General features: G+C 45.6%; 1 protein-coding gene across 4 annotated transcripts in view; it reads right to left on the reverse strand.

The window, feature by feature from the left end:
- RDH10 (retinol dehydrogenase 10) overlaps positions 1 to 23,928 on the reverse strand; it is a 29,918-nt gene extending 5,990 nt beyond the window's left edge. The window contains exons 1-2 of one of the 4 annotated variants that reach the window (XM_086336543.1): positions 23,547 to 23,928; positions 20,494 to 20,685 (exon numbers count right to left, since the gene is read on the reverse strand). In XM_086336543.1, coding sequence (XP_086192669.1) covers positions 20,494 to 20,523 — 30 coding nt within the window. In that variant the 5' untranslated portion in view covers positions 20,524 to 20,685; positions 23,547 to 23,928. The other 3 variants (XM_086336542.1, XM_086336541.1, XM_086336545.1) reach the window with 3 other exon arrangements.
- Positions 23,929 to 24,188: the final 260 nt, after the last annotated feature.

A 24,188-nucleotide genomic window follows, 5' to 3' on the forward strand; every position in this document is an offset into this window, starting at 1 on the left:
ATCCCTGAAGCGTCCTGGTTCACTTAGCACCGTGTCATTGGCATGGCAAGCCTATCACAAGCCGTGACCCACAAGACTGTAACACAAGCGCTTTCGGGGACCATGTCCAGAGATGAAAAGAAAGCCATTAGGAGAGGCTCTTTATCACCTTTCAAGTGAGTTATCTGCTAATCTAAACTACTCCTGGGTCAGAGATCTTTTCATGCTTGTGACAGCTGAGTGCAGCATCTCATGGTCTGGGAGGGACCTCCCGCTGCCCACAAATAGGAGGCTCCTGTAATGTTTGCCTCATGACTACGTCTACTCAGCAACAGACCCATGAAGGCTGAGATATTCCAGCAGCATCTTCAAACATCCAAGCTGTATTATCAGAGTCTACTCACAGGAGGTAAAGTATTTTAGGTGTAAAGAAAGAGGGTAAAAGTACAGAATAGTTTTAATGAAAACTGTGTCCTAACGCTAACTTTACATGACAACAGCTCATGGCATCTGACTGACCCAGCTCTGCTGTGGGGTTTCCTGGGGAGTGTCTTTCCCGTGGAGGCAGGTGACCAGCCCTAGGGGGACAGAGCATGTGGCAGAAGCTCCAGGGCAGTGGACCCAGAGGTGGCATCCATTTCTCATTTCACTAAACTTCTCTTTTCCCTCTAGCTTTCATGCCTTCAAGACACAAAGCTGTAATTTTTCTTTTTTTAAATTACTTCAAATTGCTTAAGATAATCTATTAACTACTCCACTAGGCTCCCAACAGTTTTATAACCTGCTTCCTAAAAGAAAGCAGCAAAGAGCAATCCATCTACTGCTGAGTTATATCCCACTGCCAACACAGCTTCCCATGATTTATGAAGTTAAAAAAAAAGCCCAAACACTACCCAGTGGACTTAAAGAAGAGTTGCATTCCCTCCTCAGAGGATTTTCTGGTTAAGACATCACTGAATTTTTGCACACGTATATGATTTGCTCTGATAACTTTTGTGTGGACAAGATCAAACAGTCATTCCATTAATTTTGAAGTTTTTTCCATGTTCCAACCCGTGATGCATTGTCAGATGAAATTTTGTGAAGCAGCCCAAGGTCTTCCCCAGTCTGACTCCTGATCATCATATAACCCCTCGGTCCCCACTTATATCCATGGTGGGCTCTGCACTGTTGTTCCCTGAAAGTCGCTCAGTCATGTCCGACTCTGCAACCCCATGGAATTCTCCAGGCCACAATACTGGAGTGGGTAGCCCTTTCCTTCTCCAGGGGATCTTCCCAACCCAGGGATCGAACCCAGGTCTCCCTCATTGCAGGCGGATTCTTTACCAGCTGAGCCACAAGGGAAGACCAAGAATACTGGAGTGGGTAGCCTATTCCTTCTCCAGCGGACCTTCCCAACCCAGGAATCGAAGAGGTGTCTCCTGCATTGCAGGCAGATTCTTTATCAACTGAGCTACTAGGGAAGCCTGGGTCATGCTTATTCTCATCTGTACAGTTTTACCCGTGAACTCAACTCTTTTCTGACAATCTGCCCCCAAAGTCTTCTTATAAAACTCAAACTGTAATATCAATCACGTATTTACATAGCCTCTCATGCTTTTCAAAGTGCTTTATGTTAATTATGTCATCGGAGCCCCTTAAAAATTCTCTAACACAGGTAGTTAAGAGTGTTAAGTCTTCAATGTTATTCCACTCACCTTGACTTTGTCCATATAACCAGTATCATTCACTGTGACAAATAATTATATGTTCTGTGGTAATTTGGGTTTTTTTAATTGTTTTCAGTTTACAGCACCTGCAAACTCTAGGCTTTATAACTTGTACATGAGCACTATATCACAGAATTACAATAAAGTAACATCACAGGGAAACTTATCTACATCAATCTAAACTAAAAACACATCCTTCAGTACTCATGCCTATGAGCCTTCTTTTAAATATCTGATTATAATCAATTGTTTCTAGATTAGCTCAAAAGTATAAAATTTAGTCTTGACGTTATTCAGAGATCACTTCTAAGTATTAATAGTTTCCCTCGTCTTGGAAGAGAAGGATAGATTTAGCATGAAGGTCCTATTTTTAAGTTAAGAAATTAGAAGGACTTGAGAGTAAATCCTAAGCGATTACACACAGTACAGAATACTAGCAGGAATCTGCTATGTGGTTATAACAAATCCGAGTCGCTGACCGTGGTCATCCCCAGCCTGTGTCCATGCTAACTCTACCAGGTGGCCAGCCCTCCCCAGAAACCCAGATGCCCAGTGGGCTGGCTCTAATAACTTCTCCATGTTGGTGCTTGCAGGTGTTAAAGGACTAATCCATATCCCAGCACATATGAAGGCAGGTAACTGTTTTAAGTTCCTCACTGTTTTTAACTTCTTGCAAGGTTCTAAAACGGATTCATGTCCCCTCTAGCCCTGCTGGAATTAACTTATTCCTTCAACCGGTATTTCTTGAACACCTATTACATGCAGGACCTGATTACGATCTGGCCAAGCAATGATGGGGAACACGTGAGCAGGTCTCATTCCTGTCTCTAAGCAGACTTTTATACTCAGATGGCACCAGTGGTAAAGAACCTGCCTGCCAATGCAGGAGACAGAGGAGATGTGGGTTCGATCCTTGGGTTGGAAAGATCTCCTAGAGAAGAGCATGGCAACTCACTCCACTATTCTTGCCTGGAGAATCCTGTGGACAGAGGAGCCTGACGGGTTTCAGTCCATGGGGTTGCAAATAGTTGGACATGACTGAAGCAACTTGGCATACTCACCAGCACCAAACTGTGTTACGTCAGTACAACAAATAGAAAACAGTTCTGGTTCATCCTTCACAAAAGTAGCGTGCTGCAGCTGCATATGCTAAAAAGTCTGATTTGAACCTGCTTCCCCTCCCACCCCACAAAGCAGTTTGGAGGGACATTTAAGCTGCTGGGTTTGTGCTTAAAGGAAATAAGAAAAAAGAACAAGAGAAACAAAAGGATCCAAATATAGCTATGTGACTAAAGTCTTTTCCAACTGTGTGTTGTAAACATATTTTTTAGGGAAACTGGCTTCATTTTAAGTAGCTAGTAAAGTGTGACACAGGTTTGTTTGTTTTAGTATGAAACTTTCTTTAGAGGGAGGGGTTGATTTTTTTTTTTAAAGGGGTGTGGCAAGTCAAAGATTCTTGTAAAATATGTGACTTCTTTTCCCCATCCAGGGACAAATTTGGCCTTCTATAGAAACAAAACCCAGTGTGTCATTATGCTTTTTTACCTTCCAAGGCAAAGGCCTATGTTCATCTAGAAAGGCTCACTACTTACAGGTCTAACACTACAGTTACTACAACTCCTAGCAGACCAGGGACAACACACCAGGCGCTGAGGAAACTGGGAGGGGAAGTGAGCCATTCAAGGGCTGGGTGGCCTTGGGACCCCTACTGATTGCCTTCCAAAGCTGGTGGCCACCACTCAGCTCCTCCTGGGTGCTGGGCGGAGGCAAGCCTGGGGGAAAAGCTTTCATACCAGGGCCGTTCAGGTTTCTTTTTAAACCCAAGTTTGCAAGGCTCAGGCTGGAGCCTGATCCACGTGACTGAGCACTGAGGCTGTTAATCATTTCCTTTGCTGCCTGAATGGAGGCGAGCAATTACTGCCCAGGCGTTCTTTCCACAACCAAACCCCTGCCTTGTGTCTGGGGCGCATTACCACATACGCTTTGATCAACACGAAGCCTGGTCCTCATGTTAGGAATAAAAAAAAAAAAAGGCTGTAAATGGGTGGCGAGAAAGCATCGTGTTCTCAGGAACTTTCCAGAGTAACCCGACAAGTTTTCCTTTCTAATTACTCTTGCCCTCGACAGTCTGGTGGGTGACATCTGAGATAGCACATCATATTCTGTCCTTGACACGGTTTGACAGCACAAAGAAACCTGGCACTTTGTAATGAATTACTAATGTGCACAAATATCGTAGCACGCGTGAGGGGGGACCAGCAAGAGGCAAGGCGCTGGTTGCCATGACACCAGTCAGTTCAAGCTCAGGTTCGTGATCTTCAACTTTGTCTCAGACTCGTTAGAAGAACATAAAGAGCAAATCTGCGGCTCACACCCAAAAGGTTTGAGTGTAAATTCACGCACGGGCTGCTCACAGTGAATCTGAGAGGGGCAACTCAGAGAGCCTGCTGAACACCGCTGAAGGATGAATTATCAGGAGTTACCAGCTAGTCAAGGGATCTCTAAAGGAAGTACATTTCATCAGTCACCAGAGTTAGCAGGTCCCAACGGTAGCTGGCAAGGTTAGCCTGATGCTTAGCCTAAGCCTGACTGTGCTGATGGGGACTTCAGGTCCTATTTGGTGGTGATGGTATAATCGCTGAGTCTCTTTGTGATCCTATGGACTGTAGCCGGCCAGGCTCTTCTGTCCAGGCAAGAATACTGGAGTGGGTTGCCGTTTCTCTTCCCCATCCAGGGATCGAACCTGGGTCTCCTGCACTGTAGACAGATTCTTTACTGACTGAGCCACCAGGGAAGCCCGCACTCCAAGATCTGTCCTCTTATTCAAATGTCTGAGACACGGGGGAGGACATCTAGTTTGTTATCAGGAAAACGTGGTTGACTCTTGAGCAGGGCAGGGGTGGGGGGGCTGAGTCAGCAACCAGTATATACCAATTTGTATGTTCAGTGAGACAACTTAGAGTTGGAAGGGACCCAGTGGGATTAGTTTATCTGCAAAAGAGAAAACTTTTAGTAATGGACTCTGGCTAAAAAGTGTGATAAGAGACTTTTGATTACCTGTGTTGAATTTTATCACAAGACTCCAATATCATAACCTGCAACTGGCTGACAGGGTTGCTATGTGACTAAAAAGAAAAGAAAAGAAAGAAGAAGGATATTCAAATGGACACTGACATTACTATGAAAACATGCTTCGCAAGTTTAATATCTCCATAGCTCCTCAGGGTTCCTCTTCAAAGCATTGGGACCTTTGAAAGATAACTGTAAAGGTCATATTTATAATATAAACAAGAACTTCTTAAACAGAAGTGTGACTGGACATAGACATGACATGTCATATCTTGAGAAATCTTTGAGTGTTAGGTTTACGCCAAATTAACTCCCAACAGTTCCAACCCTCCAGACCATTCTTGGTGCTCTTAATGACAGACTGCAATGCAGAGCCTGCAGCTGCACTGTCAGGACAAATTAACCTAAAGTTAAACAAAAGAGAATGTGAAGAAATGCGGTATCCGGCAAAGTCTGACTCGAGAAATTTCGAGATTGATGACATTTTAAAGGTATAGGTAAAACACTCAGAATATGTTTTCCATATTTGCGAGTTTTTCGAGGTTAATGGACACTGAGCGAGGAGCAAAGCTCATTTCTCACAGTAGGAAAAGGCTACATCCTCTATTTTTGTGCATTTACCTGACTGTCCTGCGGTTAATTCAAGAAAAGGCATCTTAAAAAAAAAATCATTTTGAAGTATTTCTCTCTCACCTGAATGTCCAAAAATAACACAGAAAACTTTCATTTCTAAGTGAAGTCGCTCAGTCGTGTTCGACTCTTTTAGACTTTATGGACTGTGGCTCGCCAGGCTCCTCAGTCCATGGGATTTTCCAGGCAAGAGTACTGGAGTGGGTTGCCATTTCCTTCTCCAGGGAGTCTTTCTGATCCAGGGATCAAACCGGTGTCTCTAGTGTCTCCTGCACTGGCAGGCGGGTTCTATACCACTGCGCCATCTAGGAATCCAACACAAATTCAGAAATTCATGTAATGCGATGACAGCCCTTTTTCCCCTTTCCTGTTTGGGTATGTTTGTAGAGACAAGAAAGATCTCCTGACAAACTGTGCAATAGAGTCTCAAAGATACTGAAGGCTGGAATGAGTCTCAGACTTAACAAGATCAAAGTCTCTATGTGCTTGATATAAAATATTCTCTCTTTAGCTATAGAGAATATGTCATAATCATCAAATTCCTATCAATGTTACATCTACTGTCCTTTTTCTGATTATTCTGAGCCCACAGGGATTGGTTTAACATTTAGAGGCATCAGCAGTTAATACCTAACACACATGCATGAGTCTACTCCTGCAGTTGCCCTGCAACCAAGAAGCTAATAAAAGAGCTGGGCTTTTCAAAGGAACACCTAGATGATGACACCATTAGTTATTCAGCAAAAATAAATGCTTCATTAACTTGCCTTCCCACTGTTAAAACATAGGATGGATCTAGCTTGAGGCAGGGATTCAGATATCAACATTCCCTGACACTTCAGAGTTCACTGTGCAGAAATGCCAGAAAGGAAAGGACTTAAAAACTCAATGTGTCTGGAAAGTACACTGGCCTTTACTGTCCAGAGACCACATAGTTCTGTCAATCACTTAACCTTCCTTGTTAATTGACCTCTCTTGGCTTAACTCATTTGGGAGACAAAAAGGAGATAGCCAAGATTTCTTAGCTCAAAAGTGTGATGATGGCTTATATCCAATCATTCATCCTTCGATTCCCACCACATGTTCAATACACAAGTCTTAACACTGAGGTATTACTTGCCTAAGACTCTCATAAATGACTCAGTAAGGTATCAACTCCATTAGCGCAGTTGCCAGCATCTGGTGAGCAGCAAAAATATCTGTTCATTAAACATTTATATGTTGTCACGACTGTGCCTTTTATAGTAAGATAATTTGAATCCATGCCTCTCATCTAGTAAAAAAAAATTACAATCATTTTTCTGTCTTTTACTTGAGTCCACAGATGCCCAGTGTGTTAAAAGAAACGATGAAAAAAAAAAAGAGCGAGACAATGAATGCTGCCCACTGGTTCCGAAATGCTACATTCCCTGACCCTCCCCCAGCTGAGTCCTAGATGATCAAAGGAGTATGCCATGAGCTCCAGTTCGCGCCCCTTCCCCGATTTAATAACTCTTTATAGAACAGTGAAAATCGCCCGAAAAATTGCAAATAGTCTGCTAACAACAGGTTGTCATTAATCCCTTTGCTTTGCTTTCACATCACCGAAAGTGTAATAAAGACAGATCTTCCCAAGGGCAGGGGCTTCAATTCTGCTCCAGAGACTGGTAACCACTTCCGGGAGGCTCATCCACAGGCACAAGGGCTCAGCCACTGCCTAGGTGGCAGGACGCCCCCCACCCCCACCCCACCCCCGCCGCCAAACCACAGCCCAGCAAGGCCCCCATGATCACTTTCTGTCATCTCTTGTACTTCATATGTGCAAAGAGTTCAAATTCTTCTCTACCTTCTAGGGTGCTTATTGTAGGAGTCTTTGTAAAAAATCAAATCTTTACCTAAACTCAAGGTACATCTCATCAAGAGCTTACTCCTAAAAACTTTCCTTATTCTTAGGCATGCACTGTAACAATTCAGAACTCACTCACTGTGTATGAGGGTCTATGAGGCACCTGTATTGTGCTAGGTATTGTTTAAAAACATCTTTGCAATCGCATGGACTGTAGCCTGCCAGACTCCTCTGCCGATGGGATTTACTAGGCAAGAATCCTGGAGTGGGTTGCCATCTCCTCCTCCAGGGGATCTTGCTAACCCAGGGATCAAACCCACACATCTTCTGCACTGGCAGGCAGATTCTTTACCACTGAGCAACCTGGGAAGCCCTTCTGAAACAAACTTAAGGATTGTAAAAGCCATGTTTTCTAGAAATCGGTTCTCAAACTACGCTATACATTGGAATCATCTGGGGAAGTTCCTTCTGATGCTGGGGCACACCCTGGACCAGTTATATCCTGGAGGGAGTCCAGCACCGGAGCCAGCGTTCCCCAGGTGACTCTGTTGTGCAGCTGCATTTGAGAGCCTAAGAAGAGAGTCATCTTGCCCTTAGCGCCACTGACATTTTGTGTTGGATGATGTTATGCTGTGGGAGGGCTGTCTTGTGCATTGTAGGATGTTAGGCAGTATCTCCGGCCTCTACCCACTAGATGCCAGAAATAACCGCACCAGTTCTGACCCAGGAAAATGTCTTTAGATGTGGCCAAATGCCCCTGGTGAGGAAGAGTCCCCATGAGAACCACTCTTTAGAAGGAATTCGCACATTAGTAAACTAGGTTCCATGTGGTCCAGTGATGATTTTTTCTGAGCTCTAATTCTCATACTGTCATCACATTTTCTAGCTTTGAAAGACATTCTAGACTTTAAAAAAAAAATCACAACTTAAATTCACAACTTATATTCAATCACTTGTTGATTGGGTTAGGCTCAAAAGCCCATTCTTTCTGGTTTACATGTCAAAACCTTCACCACTCTAGCACTCACTTCAGAAATACTGTTGAAGGTAAATAATGCTGACAATTTGCAGGGACCAGGAGTGGAGGAGGGGGATGCACAAGAGGCAAGGCCTCTGCCCTCCTGCAACTTGTTTTCAGTTGTTTTGGTCCTAGGCAGGAAGAACATAGCTCTTCAGCACACTGTGAAACTCCACCCTGGGCACAGCAACCAAGGGGAGGAGTGGGCAAGAGAGCATCTTTTAACAATGGCCTGGAACCACAAAAACAAAACAAACAAAATCCTAGACAAGGATGGACCCCAGCATCCATGGTCTGGCATTTTTCTAGTCTACAAAATTCCTAAAGGACTAACTAGCTCTGGGGAAAAAACATGCAGAGACTACTGAGAAGGTGGGAACGGAAATACACGCTCAAGAGCAGCTCCTCCACTAACTGTGGTGTGACAAGAACCACTTGGCATCTAAATCAAGGGCAGACCCTGACCCAGGAGGTCCGGGAGAGGCCTAAGCCTCCTAATGTGCAGCCTGGCAGGTAACACTACTGCTCTGGACCGCAGGCTGAGCAGAAGGTTGCAGTGTGAGCCAGCTAATGTCTACTCCAAATGTCAAGTGGCTTCAAATAGATTTCTCCTAGAAATTCAACAAAAAAGGCAGACTAATTTCTCTGCCCTCTCTCCTATCTGTGTTCTCTGAACCAGGGTATCTGGGGTTGAGAGGTCCTGTTCTTCACTCCACACATCCTTTCCCCAATAATGTTTTGTCAGACAAACACCAGTTCATATTGATGTCAAGAGCCCTGGGAGATTTGTATGGACAACGATGGGAGCTTATAGGTTGACTGTTTGGTTTGAATGTGTGTGTCCCTCCAAAATTCATGCTGAAACCTAATGCCCAATGTGATGTTGCTGGGTCATGAGGGTAGAGCCCTCATGAATGGGATATGTGCCCTTGTAAAAGAGACCCTTCCCCCTTCCACCATGTGATACAGCAAAGACAGCTGTCTAGAAACCAGGGAATGGGTCCTCACCAGACAACCCATCTCCCAGAGCCTTGACTTTGACCTCGTCCAGCCTCCAGAACTGTAAGCAAAAAGTTCCTGTTCTTTATATGCCCCTTAGTCCATGGTACTCTGCTCAAGGTGCCCAAATGGACTAAGACACCCCCATCCGCATTAGAACAAGCTCTCAAAAAGAGATCCAGAAGACTTCAAAATCCTTTCCCCTTATCTACAGAGCTTTGATGGCTTAGTTTTCAAGGCAAGGAATTTAGACCTTTTTAGCCTCAGTATTCACCTTTAAAAATTTTCCACATTTAGTTTTTGAGGTTTTCATGCTTTGATTAGCCTACGAGAAAACCCTAATAGGAAAAGAACTATTCCTTTAAAAATCAGATGCTTAGTCCACAAGTTGGGACACTATCAGCTGGCCAAAGCTGCACAATTTTGAGAATCCATGATTACATTTTCTAAGCAAAGCTCGTGGAGTTATCTGGAATTCTGATCTCATAAGATTATTATATAACAGAATAAAGGTTTTACATTTTCCAGGAGATAAGCCTAGAACAAACCAACAAAAACCAAAACTCAAATCACACTGTTAATTGACATTTCAGTACCAAGTATTTACAGAACTTTCTTCAGCCGGTCCATCTAGAAGAGCCCTTTTTATTCATTACTTTCTGTGTCTGTCAGTGCTGACCTGCAAATTAGGAAGAGAAGGAAGCTGGGTGGCTAAGGATATACCACACTCTCCTTAATGAAGTAACCACCTCAGCTAGAGACGACAGAAAATTATGGAAAAACACATGAACTGGGCTTTAGTAATAAAATTGTAGTGTGGTACTGGTTCTTTATAATTTTACATGCTTATCTAATTTATGGAGCAGACTTTTGGGGATATTAGGGTTAATTAGTCATTGCTAAACTAACCATGCTAATTAAAAAAAAAAAAAAAGAACATTTAAAGGTGTATTCATACATTATACCACAGGGCACAAGCCTAAGTGACTCACAGGAGAATTTACCTTAGAACATGTGGCCTGGAGAAGTATCTGCAGAGCTACTACACTGAGGTCCTGGGCTTCCCTAGTGGCTTAGATGGTAAAGAATCTGCTTGCAATGTGGGAAGACCTTGGTTCGATCCCTGGGTCAGGAAGGATCCCCTGGAGAAGGGAATGGCTATACTCCAGTATTCTTGCCTGGAGAATTCCATGGACAGAGAAGTCTGATGAGCTACAGTCCGGGGTCGCAAAGAGCCTGACATGACTGAGTGCTCACACACAAACTAAGGTCCTGGGCTGAGGGTCTAGGTCCTAGATTCTTCCTTCCCCAGTGGAGCCCTTACGCAAGTCCCATAGCCTCTCTCGGTTTGTCTCCTCATCCATAAAAATGTGGATAATGGCTCTACTTAATTGAGAGTTGCTGTGAGGAGCAAATGAGAGAAGAGCGTTCATGAAAGGGTTTTGTAAAATTTAAGCGCTATATAAAAGTACAGTAAATGCACCCAAGGCTAATCAAGCATATATTTATAGGGTACTTGGGTTAGAAGTGCTATCTATTTTTGGTTATGTTGTTTCTTCAAGTTCCTGCCAGTTCCAGGTTCTTACCATGTATGGTTCCCAGGCCCCCTGCCCTCCGGGCAGTGTCAGACCACACTTCCGGCAAAAACCCCGCACTGGACCACCAGAAGCGGTCTCACACACCCGGGGCTGAAAGCTGCCCGCCCTCTTCCTCCAGGATCCTGGGAGATGCTCAGAAACAACAGACACTTTCCAGTAACACTTCTCTTCCTCCAGAATCCTGGGAGATGCTCGGGAACCACACACACTTTCCGGTAACACCTCTTCCCTTCCTCCAGGATCCTGGGAGATGCTCAGAAACAACAGACACTTTCCAGTAACACCTCTTCTCTAATCCTTTTCTTCAGTTCTGTTCTAAGGGTCAGAGAACCACCGTTTCAAAATACAAATGACACTGCTTGATGAAGGGGAGTCCAGCAAATATAAAAATACTAAAAGTCAGTCTGAACTATTTAACAATAATTTATCAGACCTGAGGTTTCTCTTTCCAGAGAGATTACAGAACTATCCTCATTAAAGAGAACCTTGAGAAATCAGTAGGGGGCAGTATGTTAATTACAATTTGCAGGTGGGAAAAAATTCAGGCTTTGAATTTGAAGTTTTCACTTGTCCTCAAGCTACCCATGTGCTTACATAAGTTACACCACAAATATTTTCCCAGTTACACTGATTTGGGAAGTGTTATTTTGAGCCTCATTGTTTAGAGTAACACTGAGAAGCTGAACCGTGTTAATATTCAGCAATTCCAGTACTAAGCCATTTGAAGGCAAGGCAAGAAATTCACATTTTTATGCAAGCGGCAAATGAGAAACACTTTGGTTTCCACAAGCCCCCCAAAATGCCAGTGCTTCCAATTTTAACACTGCTGCCACCTTTCACACATCTTTGTGGGATCTTTGGAAGTTTCACCCACCAAGTCATGTTGTGTTTCCAAATGTGAATTCACTGTAAGTGGCTTGTCAGTTGGGCTCATTTGACAGCACTCAAGTTTGCGGCAGTAATTGCCCTTCCTTGTTCAATATTCTAGCAGCATTTGCTGCCGTGTTGGAAGTCTTATCATCATTATGAGAGGATATTCATTTTTTTTTTTTTTTTCTCCCCGTGGTTCACTTAATTTTAGCTTCAGAGCATTTAGGAAAATGGTCCCTGACAGGTGTGAACTTGAGTTTTGAGGGACTTGACAAATAAAGTGAAAAAGAAAAAGAAACACCCCGGGAGCAGGCCATGCTGGATAAGAGCAAGTAAAAGACAGTGGCATCCTTTTGTCAGAAGGCATGTCAGAAGGCATGCCCGCCGGTGCTGTGATGGCGTAAGCCTGTGCAAACCCAGAGGTCCAGGTGATGGGAACTGGCTGGCCAGGTATGGCAGGGTGAACGAGATTAGGTCCTAAGGCCATGCTCTGACAACAATTACTCTAAACAGTGGTGTCTGATCAGGGTTAGACCACAATCTGGGAGGTTCTCTGAGACAGCCCTATCATGGGGCCCAGCTGTATGCTTTACCTGTCTACTGTATATTTTCAAAGAAAGAATTAAAAGATTCCATCCTCTGAGTAACTTTCTGGTTATGCTTACAAGGGGTCTCTGCCTAGGTCAGTTGATAGAACTTTAAGAAGGGGTTAGTTCTTTGAATAGCCAACTACACCAGTAACTTCTGAGATAAGAAATCACTAATTAAACCAAGGGAGATTAACACATTTTAATCCGATCCCTGGAGTTACAGGCTCAAAACACTGGATTTAACCCCTGCAGCTGAGGCAGGGAACAGGTCCCTATTTCTTAAGGACTCTCAAGAGTTTGTCACACTCCAGAGATGAACAACAAAAGGCCCTTTATCTTGGAACAACTAGTGGCTCTGTGTGGGGAAGGAAGACATAAATTCACCCTGCCAGGACACCCCCTAGTGGAATTTCAGCATAGTACAATTTGGGGGTCCAAAACCATCCCCGGTGTTTTGGACTTAACACAGCCTCTGGAGCACTTTTCCAAGTCCAGAGGCTGTAGCTGCACCATCCACGGTCAGGAGCCTTCTTCCTCACTGAGCACTCCCACACAAGCGCACGAACCACACACATCATCTCTCCATCCAGTCACATAGGCAGATTGCCGGATTAGGCAGAGACAAGTTGCCTACTTATCATTTCAGTTTCTGAAAGAACTAGAACAAGAATTTTAGATGAATCTGCTATTAATATTCCTTAACTCAAGGGGGAAAAAAAAACATTAAAAAAGAGTTTCCTACTGAAAAAAAATTATTCCCCCTCCCTATTGAGGGTATTAAACTGCTTGGAAGGAGTTTTCCGATTGTCACATCTTACGTATGTTCAAATTACTCAAGTCAATTCACTAGAATTTGCCAAAGATCCTGAAAATCTGAAAAATGGTTAAGGTAAAGATAAATGTTGTTTTCAAACTGTGGTGCTGGAGAGGACTCTTGAAAGTTCCTCGGACTGCAAGGAGATCAAACCAGTCAATCCTAAAGGAAATCAACCCTGAATATTCACTGGAAGGACTGATGCTGAAGCTCCAATACTTTGGCCACCTGATACGAAGAGCTAACTCACTGGAAAAGACCCTGATGCTGGGAAAGACTGAAGGCAGGAGAACGGGGTGATAGAGGATGAGATGGTTGGATGGCATCACCGGCTCAATGGACATGAGTCTGAGCAAGCTCCAGGAAATAGTGAAGGATAGGGAAGCCTGGCCTGCTGCAGTCCATGGGGTCCCAAAGAGTCGAAGACAACTCAGTGACTGAGCAACAACAAAAGACAAATGTAGAAGAGAATACACTGAGAATGTGAGCAGTTAAGCATTTAAGCACAGGGTCTGCAGCCACGCTCTGGGCCACGGTGACCTGATCCTGCAGCCAATCGAATGGCTGAGGACTCTGCCAGGTGCTCCCCACTCAGTCTTTCTGAAAAAGCTAGTCCGGCAGTGTCAGCATTAGCGCAGGTTAACGAATGCTGCCACTCTGACGTGCCCTGTAGGTTAATGTCTACTTGGGCAGATACTGGATAAAGCCCTGGATGTAGAAATAATGAAGGAGAAAAGAACATCAATTTTGCTTCCAAAAACCAAGATTAAACAGCACATAATCAAACAAGAGAGTGCCATTCCCTGAACAAGGAACATGCAACTATTCTATTTCACAAAGACTGCCCCCTTTGGTATATCAAGACCCTATGAAGTTAATGTGAAAAGATTTCAAATGTGTTCATTTTTCTTTCTCAGGAGTAGTGATACATTTTGTCTGAACTATTCAACTTTTGTCCCCGAGGAAGACGGGACCCAAATGGTAGGAGAGGTGAGTGTGCCGGCCCCTTCAGGCCCAGTGAGGCGATGGGCTTGGCAGGCAGGTGGAAATCGGCTTTGGAAGGCTGGAGCTGCCATGCTAACGAACCTGGACTTCACTCTGTGAACAATATGGTCACGCAAGGGCTTGGGGTAAGGTTCTAGTCAGCATAATCTTTAAGTAGGCATACGAGCAATTCAAGTCTGCTTAGGTACCCTCAGGTTGGCGAACAAAGGCTGGAAACAGGAAGAGAAGTTCACAGATTCTTTGCAGAGACCAGGCAAGAGGTGACGGAAGCACAGAGGAGGATGTGGCAATGGAAAGGAGAGGATCAAAGTACACAGTTTGGTGACCCACGAGTGTATGCAGGATGGAGGATTAAAGACATTGCTGATGTTTCCAGGCCTGGCATCTGCCACACACCAGGGGATTCAAGACGGGGCAAAGAGGAATCGCTTTCCATTTTGAGATTTGCTGGTTTTAGGGAATGCGTGGAAGAGGCAAGACAGTTGTATGAACTGGGAACTCTCAGAAATCACAGTCAAAGCCACTGAAATAAAGAGACTACCCAGCTTGAGGAGCACAGTGAGAAGCGGTCTGAGCATGCCATACTAGACAGCCCTCAGATCTTGGAAGCAGGGAGAAGAGAGAACTGGGAAGATGAGAGGAGAAGCAGGAGAAAGTGGGCTTATCATGGCAGCAAGAGCGCCAGCATCTCAAAGAGATGCTTGACGGGCTCACTTTCGGTAGAAAGGTCATGCCACACACTGGATGTGGCCATTAAATAAGTCCCTGCCATTTTCTCATATGACATCGGTTACTTGGCAGTTGTTTTCCAAACAACTGAGATAACCAGATTACAACATATATCAAAGGTGCTAGGAAGATTTTTGTAGGATGGTTCCCTGCTCACACCGGTTACTTATCATGTCATAGATGTTTATTTCTAGTAGCACTAGATTTGGGTCCAGCATGTAATGTATCAAATATAGACACTTGAGCTCAATGAGCACGTGATCTTATTTTATGTTAGGAAAGAAGGCTATGAAATGACCCTGATAGGAATGTACAGAGTTCCAGGTACCCAAGCAGTTGCTATCTAAGAGACATTTTACTCGGTTTTTAACTGTGACCATGAGAATAACATGAAGTATGCTGACCCTATGTCAGTTTACAATTCGGTCCAAGACACAAAAAGTTTATTGCAGAAGCTCAAAACATTTGATGTTTATGCATATGAATTTATTTAATAACAAAAGCCAGCTTTAGTACAGACTTGAAAATGCATTACGACTTTCACATTTTTAGTCGCTGTCCTAAGACAGGAAAACAATACTCTATAAAATATTTACCCTAAGAATTCTTAATATTACATTTTGGAGGAGGAAGTATCAGCTACATAGTTTTATAAGAATACTTTAGAAGTGATTTTTTTTTTAAATTCCAAATCCAAGAAGCCACAAACAAAACTAGATTTCTCTAACCAGAGGACAGAGGAATACAGTATTTGAGATTAAAAACCAATAAATCACGTAAGAACTTCAACATTAATGATTAGGGACCATTCATGAGATATTAGGTACAACCATAGCACTAATGTCTTTAAGTGCTACATTACTCAGATCTAACTGGTAGGCTTTTACTTTTCCTGGATGGATTTTAACTAAATAGACTTTAGACACTTGGATATAGATAAATGCCCAATTCAGTAATTAGTATTTTAAAACTGTGAAACCTTTTAAGTTAAGTGGTCTATTAATTAACTACCAATTATCTTGTCTGACTATCATATCAATAGAAGTAAATTACCGACTAGCAATTTGACAGATTTAGCCCTTTACCATGCAAAATTTCTTTAGAACATAAAAAGGCCTGGAGTTAAATGCTTTTGCTTCCCCCTTTTGGTTAATCGGGGATCAATTTGCTGCTCATGTATAAATGCCAAATGCAGCTCTTTGGTCAAAAAGGACCTACAGATAAATTCTGTCTTTTAGAAATGACAAGTTATGATTTTTTTTTTCCTTTTAAAGATTCCCTTTAAAAATAACAAGTGAAGCAAAATATTAATGTTTTTTGGAGAAACATGGGTTTGTAGCTCCTATGTGGAGGCCAGTTCTCCATATTTCAAAGGATACTAGAGAAGTATTTTCAAGTTTCTGCCTCTTACCCAGATACAGAGTGAGTCTGAATAGATATGGTTTCTCTGATTTATGCCAAAAGTCAAGAGCATTGTATTGCACACATTCCCATGTTCTTGTCCTAACTGAATCTTGCACAACAGATGATGCTGATTAAAACCTACCCACTAAATCTATTACTTCTTGACTGGTAACCAAGACAAGGTTCCGAGGAGAGCTGCTGGGCTAGAAGAACCCTGAGTATCATAGCTTTGTGAGCCCATGGACTGTAGCCTGCCAGGCTCCTTTGTCCATGGGATTCTTCAGGCAAGAATAGTAGAGTGGATTGCTGTTCCCTTCTCCAGGGGATCTTCCTGACCCAGAGATCAAATCTGGGTCTCCTGCATTGAGGGCAGATCTTTCACTGTCTAAGCCACCAAGTAAGCCCAGAGCAGACCGGAGGGCTGTGCAAAATAATGCTAAGTACTGCAAACACTTCTAATGGGTATGGAAATAGGTCCAAGGCTGAGAAGCAAGAAAGGAATTGCATCACAGACTTAGAGAATGAACTTATGGTTTCCAGGGAATGGGGGAAGGATGGGGGGAAAGGATAGTTAAGGAGTATGGGATGGACATGTACACACTGCTGTATTTAAAATGCAAAACCAACAAGGACCTACTGTATAGCACATAGAACTCTGCTCAATGTAATGTGGCAGCCTGGATGGGAGGGGAGTTTGGGGGAGAATGGATACATGTACATGTATGGCTGAGTCTCTTTGCAGTCCATGTGAAACTATTACAACCTTGTTAATTGGCTACACTCCAGTATAAAAGTTTAAAAAAAAATCAAAAAAGAAATGAACCATGGCCAGAATCCTCTCCTTGAGGCTCAGCTAGAAACAGGAATGACTGCCATATATTCGAACTGAGCTGATTTAAACTTATCTATCAACCACCAGCCTTGCACCAACAAGCAGAGTCAATATACTATAGGAAAAAGCAAGCTTACAGGTGGGCCGGAGAATGGAAAAGTTGTGGATGAAAACAAAAGGAGAGACACGCGGTAACAAACATAAGATCCCTCACTTTGAGATCCTGTCAATCTTCCGCAGCTTGAATTAGTCCAACATAATGCTTACCTTTTGAAACTTCAGAAGCCAGACTCATGGGAGCATTCTCTGAGTAGGTGATCTTCTAAATATTTAAGCAGAAGCCTAGCCTCTACTATCAAACATTTACTAAGTGACTAAGAGTAGAGTTCTGTTCCTGGCAGAGGAAAACAAACAGAGGTCCGTAACAAGTTGCCTTCAGACAGCGTGCCATCTACCTGGGGCTCCGGGGGAGCAATGGATCAGGAGGTACCCCAGAGAGCACACAGCAGGCACAAAGGACGAGGACGACAACAAACAGCGCGAGAGATCAACAGAAAGAAGAGCTCAGTTATTCAGCTGCAGCTTCATCAGAAAACAAAGGGCTGGACAAGATGGTCTCTCAGGATCCTTGTGGCTCCAACACATCAAAACACGAGAAAAGGGCCAGAGTGAGGATGCAGGTCATAGGAAGAACCTGAGCTAGCTCTGAAAAGATGTCTAGAGCGGAGCAGACGGCCTTCCAGGCCGGGGGAGTGGTACAAGGGGTGGTTTGAAATCGGAGCACCCACAGTGAACATCCACTCGGTTTCTAGTTCATTGCCTATGACTGTAGAGCTGGGTCAGGATCAACACACTGCTGATTATGTTATGAACACAGACATCAACTGCTACTTAAAAAGTCTGGCTCAAGGTGACCTGTTCCAATCACTGAACGAGTCTTGGCTCAGATGATCCACTCTTTAAAATGTATGGGGCAACTACTTTTCCCCACCCGGATGCAGTAAAAAGACACTGTGCTAGTTACCTTTTTCTGGAAGGAAAGCAGCACATGACAGTACATCTTGGAACAGTTACCACGAACATTTTCACCTAAGGGGACTACTGGAAGGGAAGCTGAATTCAGGTGGTTCTTAGACTACTCGATGCCCTCCCCCAAAGAAATCACTATAAAATTATAGTAAGTTGTCTTCTAAATGTTGGCTTGCTAGATTTCTTCCTAAATGATTTGTAAGTCTTGGCAAGAAGTCAGAAACTCCAACTCTTAAAATGAATTTTCTGACTCAATTTTGAAAATAAATTCTGAGGTTTAGATGCTTAAGGGAAAAACAGCTGGAGAATTCAGGAGCCTCCCATAGTTTAATATGAAGTGACGTCATTCCTGTCAAAGCATCCAAGAACTCCCTAAATTGTGCAGTTAAACAACATTTCCAAGCAAAGGAAGGACTCTGGGAAGGTGGCACATTCCTCATTGGTAGAGAGAGAGATTTGGTGCCACAAAAATTTTTCTGTTCAAAATTTAATTTCCTCCTTAGGTTAGAAAGTCTATCAACTGATGTGCATTTTTAAAGCTGAGGCTATGGATTTTTTATGCCTAAGATACTTGACTTGGCTCTCTTTTTATAGGATGTCTGACAAAAAGAAGCTTTCCTCTTACTAGTACCTAACTTCAGATTGTACAGGGTTTTTCTAAAAATCTGGTTATGTGTGACATTGTACAATTCAGCAAAATAATCAAGCAGGGCAATTGGGCACGGTGGTTAAACTTCAGAGTACTTTGTGGAGGTAAAGGTTCACAGTTTGGAAATGCATCATCTCAGAAGTGACTGGGAAAAAAAGAACAATCCTGGTGCCCATGGTTCATAACTAGTCAACTGATGGCTAGAGCTCTGTTTAAGAATGACAAATGGACTGAAATCAGATGCAGTTGCTAAGGCAGCCTCATCCTCACCAGGTTTTAAATATGAAAACTACAGTCTACCTGCAATTTATGTACATCTTTTATTTCAAGTGGTGGCTATTTGATTTACTCCAAATTATAAACACACAAGATTCCTGATGAACTGTGTTGCCAAGTTTATTCTCTTGCGCTGGCTTTTACCCACCTGATCAGCTGCCCCATTTCTGCGGCCCCCACGGGAACAGAATTTTTATTCAGTGTCCCATTCCCACTGCGCACCACACATACGCATCTACATGTGTGCACGCGCACACACAAAACACACTTGAAGCCCTCCAAACTGTATTTGGCAACCTTACGCGCTTAAAACATAGGTATGAGTTAGCGTCTGTCATTTATACATTCATTTTTAGAGCTTTGGAAATGATTTAAAGCTCACGCTTGAATATACAACACTGAAATGAGCTTCTGCGGGGATCAGAGAAATGGCTTACTGTTCAAGGAGCAATGTTTCAACGAGTACTTCTAAAGCCAGATTAAGTTTTTAAGCAGTTGCTAAAAAATTAATGAGGTTTAATGTGACCTATTTAGGAGAAACAGTTCTTTATTGTGTTCTGTTAGAAGACTAATCCGCCTATGAGACAACAAATAAACAAAAATCCTATTTCCTTATCCCTTCTTTATTGGATCCCACCTGCCTACAAAAGTAAAAGGGGGTTAGAAGACCATAAAGTGGGTCAAGAGCGTACAGTTAAAGGGGAGAGCGTCACGCCTACTGTTAGAAAAGGTCAGCTGGCACACCGGGATAAGTTATGCCCCCGAGCAGAAGGCCCTCTCTCTCATCTATTTAGATGAGGTAATAGTTCTATGATGACTGGAGGCTGAAATGGTTCAAGTCCCTGTTTTGCCAGGTCTCAACCCCTCTGCCCCCTACAGAGGGACTCTGTGGTCCTTTCAGAGTGACTTCTTAGAGATATATCTTCTAAGCTGAGAAAGTTCTGAGATATGCCCCAATATGCCACAGACCCTGGGGATAGTCAGTGGATGGTAAGTGGCTGCCAGGGTGGCCTGACCACTCCCACCGGACCACAGATGCTGATCTCAGAATCTTTGGCGCTTTCTGAAATGTGGCTCAGCAGTAATTTGGAAGCCTAAACTCTGACTTTAGGAATTCATAAGAACAACTGATGTTTTACAAACTCAACAGAAAGTAAAATAAACAAACCCAGGGTTTTATACTCCCTCTTGTTATTTTTATGGCAATCTTTCAAACTAGTTCAAAATGTTCAGTCCTCTACCCTCTCCAGAAGTTCTGAATTGGGAGTGGGGGGCGGGGGGAGGAAAACAACCACTTAATAGTAACCAGCATACACTGTAATTCACCAGGGGGTGAAGAGAGAGTTGGAAGGAAGCTTTGTGGGTGAAAGAGTGCAGGTGGCTTTCAGGCTGGTACTGAAATCTCGCTCTTTCCCAACCTTCTTGCTGAGTATGGCCCAATAATAAAAACAAGGATGTTTATATTTACCCAGAAGTGTGCGTGGCAATTGACCATCATGGTTCTCTCAATGAGCTCATCGGGACATTCCAGGAGGTGATGCCCAGACACCACACCGGCGTTATTGACCAGGACAGAGACCTCACCGACTTCCTTCCGGACCCTTTCCGCTGTCAGGTACACGTTCTCCCTCTTTCCCACATCACAGGTGTAGGTAAAAACCTGCAAGTTACAGTGGGGCAGAATTTCTTCCTCACCATTCCCAGCTGTCCTCAGAAGTCCAGATGAAGGGAAAAAAAATGGAACAGAGAAGGGACAGGAGGGGGGGTGCAAAACATGAGTCACGTGGCCATAGTAGGACAAAGATCACACAAAACAAAAATACTACAGTGAGCTTCAAGTTTCTAACACCATAAGGCTTGCCAATGACTGCACTTACAGCTGCCTTCCTCCCTCTAGTCTTTGGGAATTATAGCAATTTACTGGATAACTTTGCTTAGGGGAAAATCATGTAATTGTGACCAGCCCAATACAAGTCAGACCTCATGGGACTGGCTTTCTGGAGCTAAAGACACCTGGAATGAACAGATCTCAGCCCAGAGAGTAACACCTCCTCCTCCCAAACACACACACACAGACTCCTCTTTGGGGGGAACAGTGGTCAGAAGCAGCTCTTACTCTATTTAGTCTGTCTGCGAGCCCCGAGGCTCACAAATCAAAACTGTAATTAATAATCTGAACTCAGCCAAAGTCCAGAAATGAACCGAATTTGTTACAACAAAGTGAGGATCACACTGATTGGTCCTATCTGGAGTAGCTAAAACCCCCAAGCAGCAGCCTTACATAAACTGAGTTGACAGGTAAATGTGTGATTTTCCTGTATAAGAACTCAATCTAAAAACCTGATCTCTTCTCTGGAAAACAACCACCTTTCTCTTTTAGGTTTGGGCAGGGAGCACAGAAATCTGTTTGCTACCCTCATACCAATGGAGATGTACCAGTTTTAACCTTTGATTTTCTGACATAAAAGACAGGTGCCAAAAATTTTGGTGACAAATGATCGATATCGGGGAGGGGTGGTGTACAAGTTAATTCTCCCAATATAATTCGGTGTTTTCTCTGGAAATGAAAAAACTGTCAAAAAGCAAGAGCCATTATCAAATCCAGACCGATACTTATGGTCGGTTATGTTTTCCACTTTGGCTTTTTTTTTTTAAGTCTCAGACTCAGGTTAGTTAATAAATACCCAGAAATGCAGATTTCCTAAGGTTATCAAAAACATGGAATTAATTTTACAATAAGGCTTAAATCCTTCAAGCGTTTTCCCTTAAGAGGCCGGGTGTCTTTCAATCGGGCTGAGTATGTAACTCAAGCACTGACTTAACATCTCCGGTGCAACAATGTTAATTATTTTCCCGTGGCTAAACCTATAGTGAAATCATCAATGCTGCCCTCGTCTCAGCCCTTCAGACAGCAGTAACTTACGCGTATGTATCAATGAGAGAGTCTGAGAACAACTTCCCAAAGACACTAGTTTCTCCTTCCCAAACGAGACTGAGACATCTCTTTAGGATTCAAACCGGGGGTCCCAAGTTCCCTTGCCCTGCTTAGACTCTGAGGGCTTAGGAAAGCCCACAGTCTTCCCCAAAGGGACTGGACCTCCGTTAAGACCGGGCTTTGGCACACTTTCTCCCTTCTGATACAGAAGGGCTCATGCCCCTGATCAGGGGGCAAATTCCACTCGCGGAAGCCTGGGCTGCAGGGGGTAGGGTGCTCTTCCTCGAGAGCAGGACCGGCTGTGACAGTGGGGTTCCGGCGCCCTCAGGGGGAGGGCGCGGGGGTGGGAAGAGGCTTGACCCAACAATGCCGCGGGCGCCGGTCCGAGTTACCTTGCAGCGCCGCGGCGTCGGCCGCCTCCAGGTCGCGGTAGATGTGGCGCACCATGCCCGCCGTCTCCTCGTTGCTCTGGGTGTTGATGTCCCAGAGCACCAGCAGCGCCCGGCGTCGGGCGAACTCGAGCGCGAAGAGGCGGCCCAGGCCGCTGCCGGCGCCCGTAATGAGGCACACCTGGCCGGCCACGCTCTTCTCCTTGGGCCGCACCAACCAGCGCGCAGCGGCCAGCACGAACGCCCAAAGCACTTTGAAAGTGACCACGAAGAACTCCACCACGATGTTCATCGCGACGTCCCGGGGGAGCCCCAGTACGAGCCCAGCGCCTGCGTCCGCCCCCCTCCCCGAGCTGCCCCGGGGGCGCTGGTCAGAGCTGCTGGGACCCGAAGGCTGCGCCCCGCGCCCGCCCTCGGGGTGCCCGCCGGGCTGGAGTGCGCGGCGCCGCTCCCCGCTCGCGCGGGGCCACTCCCGCCCGGGCTCGGCGCGGTGGCCCCAGGCTGTGCCCGGCTCGGCGCCTCCTGCCGGCTGCCGCCCGCCGCTCCCGGAGCGCCCGCCCCGCCGGCCGGTCCCGCTGCAGCGGCGGTGACAGCCGCGAGTTAGGCGGCGCGCGCGGCTCTCATGGCCAAGGCGCCGCCGCGGGTCCCTCTCACTCCGGGCGAGGGGCGCGCGGCGAAGACGGCACGGGTCGGCCGGCCGCCGCGGGAGTTGTCAACTTGACCCAAGTTGCGAGAGGATGGGAGAGTGGGGTGCGGGGCAGCGGGAGCGCCGGGAAGAGGGGACTCGATCGGCGCCGGCGAGCGCTCCCCCCGGCTTGCGGCTGCCTTCGCGGTCTCGTGGACCCTGGCCCTGCGCCCCCCCGCGGCTGTCACTCGGGCACCGGGTTCCGCAGCGCAGCGCCGCTGGCGAGTCGCTGAGCCGCCAGCCGCCGCTGAGCGGGCTCCACGCTCCGCGATATATAACCCGCGACCGGGAAGAGCCGGCGGCGGCATCGGCCCTCCCCCAGCTCGGCCCTCCCCGCCCCCCGGGCGCACCCCGCCCCCGGCCCAGCCCCCCGCCCGCCCGCCCGCCCGCCGTCCGCCGAGCTGCGGCGGGGCAGCCCCTCTCACATGGCCGTGGCCGCAGCCTCCAGCCCTCCTTGCACCTCCCATCGCGGTTCACGCCCCCACCCCCACCCCGCCGTGGGTTGTCCCGACCTCCGCCCGCCAGGCCGGATAGTCGGCAGTGCCCGGGCTGTCCTCCTCCGGCCGTCCGGTCCTCGCTTTTCCCCCGTCTAAGTCACTTTCGTTAACCCAGGGGTTCTGGACGGCTCCGCCGGCGATCAGGCGCTGCGGAAGACAGCCCTGCTGTCTGGAGGAACGAAGACAAGGACCTCGGCAGCGCGGCAACTAGCGTGCCGGTCGGCTGCTGGTGTTAGCGAAGGGCCGGGAAGGCGGCCAAAAGCCGGGAGCAGCCTAGAATCGTAGCTGGCCCTTTGGATCGAAGGCCTAGAGGCTCCCCATTTACCCGGCTCGGACCACCACCGCCGCGCTTCCCTTCAGACGCTGACCGGCGTTGCCCTTTCGGCGGGCGGGCCTTGAACGTGATGCATGCCGGGATTTGTAGTTCGCGCCCCGCCGGCGTGTCGTTCGCATATATCACTGGGTAGAAGTCGAGCCATATCCTGTCGACGCAGCCTAAAGATTAGGACCCCGAATAGTCAAGGAATCGGCACTCTTTGCTCTCATCGTATCGATTAGTCTAGCCAATGCATTCATTTTTCCCATACACATTTAACCCGAAACTTGATCGTAAAGAGGCTGAGTCAGGCAGTTCTTGGTTCTGCGTCTGCGAGTCGA

This window comes from Bos grunniens, chromosome 14 (assembly GCF_055505025.1).
Source record: "Bos grunniens cultivar Pamir isolate PY7600 chromosome 14, Bosgru_T2T1.0, whole genome shotgun sequence".
Classification (NCBI taxonomy): Eukaryota; Metazoa; Chordata; class Mammalia; order Artiodactyla; family Bovidae; genus Bos; species Bos grunniens.